Below are 4,793 nucleotides of genomic sequence, written 5' to 3'. Positions count from 1 at the left end.
TCCCACCTCCTGTCCCCTCCTCCGTCCCACCTCCTGTCCCCTCCTCTGTCCCGCCTCTTGTCTCCATGCCCTGTTCTGCAGAAGTCACAGCAGGTCCCCCTACAGCTGGTCAAAGCCATCAGGACTCACCTACCCTGTCCACCAACCTCTCCCAGCAGGAAGCCCCAGCCGTGAGCCCTGCTCTGCGAGCCCCTGGGGACAGCGTCATTCAGGAGCCATGCCCTGAAGGGTCCTGGGAGAGGTCGCATGGGAGGGACCCAGGCCCAGCCGTGGTGGGCGGGAAGGTGGACATGGGTGGTGTCCACCCCTAGCTGGGGTGGGGAGGCAGCTACCTTCCAGCAGGGCGCGGTGAGCCGCAGGCCGCGGGACAGGTTCTGGGTGTGGTGGCAGGCCACAGGCTCACGCAGGCTGGGGAAGGACACGACCTCATTCAGGTGGAAGCCCTCGGCGCGCCGCCAGAACTTGTAGTGCCGCACCGTCTGCTTGTCACGGACTGGGGCCAGGGACACGTGTGAGACAGCATCAGGGCGAGCACCCCTTCCCCACCCCAGGCTTGGACTCGTCTGGGGACACCTAGCACACGGTGGCCCAGATAGCTGCTGACAGTGATGCTGGCTGGATGAGGTCCTCCTGGGGGACCTAGGTGCGCAAGGATGCCCACGAGCCCTGCGAGGTGGTCAGTGCTTCCTGCTTTGGCCACGGGAAGGGGGGGCAGGAGAGCCTGGAGAGCAGCCCCACAGGGGCTTCCTCCCACCACATCCCTGCCCCTAACTGCCCCAAGTTCACCAAAGCAGCAGCACCTCCTATACCCCAGGGAGGCCAGGTCTGCACCCTGCAGGAAGGACAGGCCAAGGGAGGAGCCCTGAAGATGCAGGGCCACCTCCCAGCAGGGGAGGGGGGCATACCCGAAAGGACATAGTCAGCGCCGGGCTTCTCGCTGATCCTCACTAAGAAGGCCCCCGTCTCATTGCCATCTGCCTGGAGCCAGTGCAGGGCCTCAGAGCGAGAGATGCAGCCGGAGAACCACCTGCAGGGCAGCAGAGGCACCTCTGAGCCCGCAGCTGACCTGGCCCGATCGCCCTGACCCCGCCCAGATCTGCTCTGACCCCGTCCCATACCCCCACCCTGACCCCAGCCCGAACCTGCTCTGACCCCACAGTCTCGCAGAGGCCGACCTTGACCCCGGGCCTTCTCTGACCCCAGCTTGTGCCTGCTCTGACCCCACAGTCTCCCGGAGGCTGACTTTGACCCTGGGCCTGCCTTGTCCCCTTGGCCTGCTCACCCCACCTCCCTGGATCCAGCCACCCTTGGCTGCTGGCTCCTGACCCTCCACCCACTCAGGGTCCCAGCCGTGACTGTGCCTTCCTTTTGATGCTGTCCCTGGCCAGAGGCCCCTTCTTTGCCCGTCACAGACCCCAAATATAACAAGTGGCCTGTTCCAGACACCAGGAAAGGCCCCAGCAGCTTGGAAGGGGAAGAGCAGGCACTGTCTACCATCTGCCAGCATCCCCACCCCAGGACATGCCACTGATGTGTGGGTGCAGCAACCCCCACTCCCCACAAACCCACCAATAGGCCAAGCAGGGCGCGGTGGACACGTGGTGGGAGTGCGAGCCATGTGGGATCTCATGCTCACACAGGGCACCCCATCATGAGGGCGCCAACACACTTCAAACTGTGGACTGAAGAAGGGTGGGCCCACAGAGCCTCCAGGAGACCTCTGCTTGCACCCGCCCTGCCCCTGGTGCTTCAGATGCCATCAGGGTGCCAGCCTGCAGGCTCACCCCACCCTGCGTGTCTCGTCTACCCACCCTGGCTCCTTCCCTCTTCAAACATCCTCAGGGCCTTTGCACATGCTGGTCCCACCACCTGACACTGTCCACTCAGCCCCTCACTGCAGCCTCAGCCTTGTCACGGGGCCCAGTGAAACAACCCCTGTGAAACAGCCCCATGGCTGGTCTCCTTGTGCCCATTCAGCAGGAGGCAAACTGAGGATAGGCGTGTCTGTCTTGTTCACCATGATGCTCCACTCATTCATACTCAGTGTGAGGACACAGGCGTCACCACAGAGCTCAGGCAGGAAACAGCCCCTGGCCAGTGCTCCGGACGCAGCGCCCAGAAAAACCGGGCAGCCGGGCAGGGGGGGCAGGAACCTCGGGTTGCTGTGAGCACACACAGGCTCTGGGACACCCACTCCAGGTATCCCTCGGCTCTGAGCATCCCCAGCCGACCGTCAGCCTGCTGCCTTGGGGGCTAGCTTGTCAGTGACAGGAGGGGGCAGGGAGGGGGCAGGGAGCGAAGACCCACAGCCACCACACCAGCCGCCGCGCCCCACTCCAGAGAGAGGCGCGTTCAACCGCCCCCGCCCCCTGTAACGGGGTCATGCGGCTGGTGTCGGGTGTTTAGAACAGCCCCGCCCCGCCTTGGGACTTCCACGAAGACCCATGCACTGGGCCGGCCTCCAGAGCCCCCTCACAACCCCCTGGGCCCATCTGGGTCCCGGCAGCACAGCACCCCTGACCACAAGGGTGATGTGGGGTGAAACCAAGAAGAGCCCCCACCCTCTGTGGCCTCCCCTACCCCAGATGCGATGAAGCAAACCACATAGCCAGCCCCTCCCAGGGTCTGAGGGGAGGTCCCAAGGTAGGACAAAGCCATCTGTCCAGCCTTGACCTAGGGGCCAGGGCAGGGGCTGCAGGTCCACCCCAGGCAAATGCAAGCTGGGCCTCCCACTTGGGCCTCCCAGAACCCCTGCCCCCAGCCCAGCCACAGGTGGATGGCACAGGGCTGTCCAGGCTCAGTCCTGCCCCAGCCCTCGAGCGGCCCTGGGGCAACATCTCTGTCCCACGTAGGAGCCAGAAGGACACTCATGGCTCTGACTCCACCGTCTCCTTCTTGGCCAGGTAGCTGTAGGGCACGTAGCCCTGGGCCAGGCCCCTTCCAGCCAAGTCTAGCCTCGCGGCCCACCACCACTCCTCCTCCTTCCTGTCCACATGGAAGAGGTCCCCTGCCCAGAAGCTCAGCTCCTCAGCTGTGCGGGCTTCAAAGTCCCAGAGGCCCACGTACAGGCACACTGGACCGCAGGATACCATGGTAGACACAGCAGCAGGTCGGGCAGCCTGGCCCTGCTGAAGCGTCACTGTGCCTATGGGCACCAGGGCACGAGGCTGGGCGGGACACTCTCCAACAGGTTGTCCGCCCAGCCGTGGGCCTTCCCACTTCCTCCTGACTAGGCAACCTGGGTCCCCACCTGTCCTTGTGCCCGCAGGCGGCCAGGCCAAGCCCATACTACCCACCATTATTTCTCTGGGCATCTCTCTTCACGGGAAACGTGCCCCTAGAGCAGCCACTGATGTGCTCTCAGCCCCTCAGCCGGACCTGAGGGGTCACTGCAGAAGACCTGAGTCGGAGTGGAGGGTGGCACTGCAGAGGGACCCACCACAGGTGGTCACCGTTAGCAGCTGACACAGGTGTGACAGCCTGAGGTGGAGGCTGATTTTGGAGGGAGGGGAGGAAGAGAGGAGGGGTGGAGAAAGTGGATAGGGGCCCATGGGCAGTCAGTCCTCCATCTCACGGGCAGAGACAAAGGCATAAGAGGCCAAGCCCAGGTGGTGCTGCTGTCCCCAGAAGGTTCCCTTCTCACCACAGAGCCCCCCCACGCTCTCTGACCACGGGGAGCTGGGGTGGGCCGCAGCTACTCTGGCAGTTCCCCCACTGTGAGACACTGCCAGGACTGGCCCCCTGTGCCTGAGCTGAGCCCGGGGAACAGAGCAGCCAAGGGGGATGCAGGCAAGGCCACAGTCAGAGAACAGGAAGAGCCTGGGAGGGGAGGAAGGGGCCCAAGAAGAGCAGAGGAGCAGGGCTGGCCTGAGCCTGGACCCTAGTCTGCGGGTAGGGGTGCCATTACTACAGGGGCTCCCTGGAGGGCCACCCCACCTGCTAGCTGAGTACCCGCCCTGCCCAGAGCAGGCTGGGAGGGCCGGAGCCGGGCAGCTGGCAGACAAGACACTGGTAGGGCGGGCAGGCGTGGGCTGGCCCGGAAGGCTTCCCTGAAAAGGTGGCTGGGTGACTTGGGGTCCCTGGGAAGCCGGAGCAGGAGAGCCTACGGCAGGGCGTGTTCTGGGGGCACAGACCCTTGGCCGAAGAAAAGGGCACCATCGTCTCAGACAGAACACGAGAGGCATCCGAGACAAGGAACACACCCAAAAGCACCTCCACCTCAGCGCCCAGCCCTGCAGGAGCCTGCAGCTTCCACCTCCTGGGTAAGACCACCTCCCTTCCCGGCTCCTCCCACCTGAGCGGGCCCTCACTCCCTGCCGAGCCCAGCAGGATCAAGGTCTGGTCCTCCACGTCCTCTGTCCGCCCCCCCCCCAGCTCACCCACACCCCTCTCTGTTCCCATGTGAGCCCCGCTTCCTCACACCCAGCAGCTGGGGCGCAATCCCCCGACCTGGGTGTCTTTCTCCCCCATCCCCACCACAACGCATGTCCTGCAAGGGCCAAGACTCTCCCCACCCAGGGAGCCGCCCACCTCCCCGCTGACCTTGCCACATCCACTCCAGGGAGCTCCCCCGCCTCCCAGGGACAGCCGCAGGGGGCAGGAGGGGCAGGAAGGGTGGGAGGGCCGGAGTGGAGGTTTCCAATTCTGCAAGGACCCGGAGAACATCCCACAGCAAACCGCTCGCGTGAACTTTTCCTTTTACAGGGAGAAGAGGAACAGTCGGTTCTCTTCCTTCTGACATTCACACGAAGGATATGTATGTCTCAGCCAGACCAGGAAGCAAGCAAGTTTCA

The 4,793-nt window shown here is 64.3% G+C and overlaps 1 protein-coding gene across 1 annotated transcript in view; it reads right to left on the bottom strand.

Moving 5' to 3' along the window:
• Nucleotides 1–4,401, bottom strand: part of PTK6 (protein tyrosine kinase 6) — an 11,325-nt gene extending 6,924 nt beyond the window's left edge. The window contains 5 exon segments of the mRNA XM_004370509.1: nucleotides 313–493; nucleotides 906–1,027; nucleotides 2,866–3,145; nucleotides 3,937–3,993; nucleotides 4,107–4,401. Of these exon segments, the coding sequence (XP_004370566.1) occupies nucleotides 313–493; nucleotides 906–1,027; nucleotides 2,866–3,145; nucleotides 3,937–3,993; nucleotides 4,107–4,401 (935 nt within the window).
• Between the last annotated feature and the right edge of the window lie 392 nt (nucleotides 4,402–4,793).

This window comes from Trichechus manatus, unplaced genomic scaffold, assembly GCF_000243295.1.
Source record: "Trichechus manatus latirostris isolate Lorelei unplaced genomic scaffold, TriManLat1.0 scaffold00008, whole genome shotgun sequence".
Taxonomy (NCBI): Eukaryota; Metazoa; Chordata; class Mammalia; order Sirenia; family Trichechidae; genus Trichechus; species Trichechus manatus.
The sequence above is the reverse complement of the archived record's forward strand: the minus strand, read 5'-3'. Positions and strand labels throughout refer to the sequence as shown.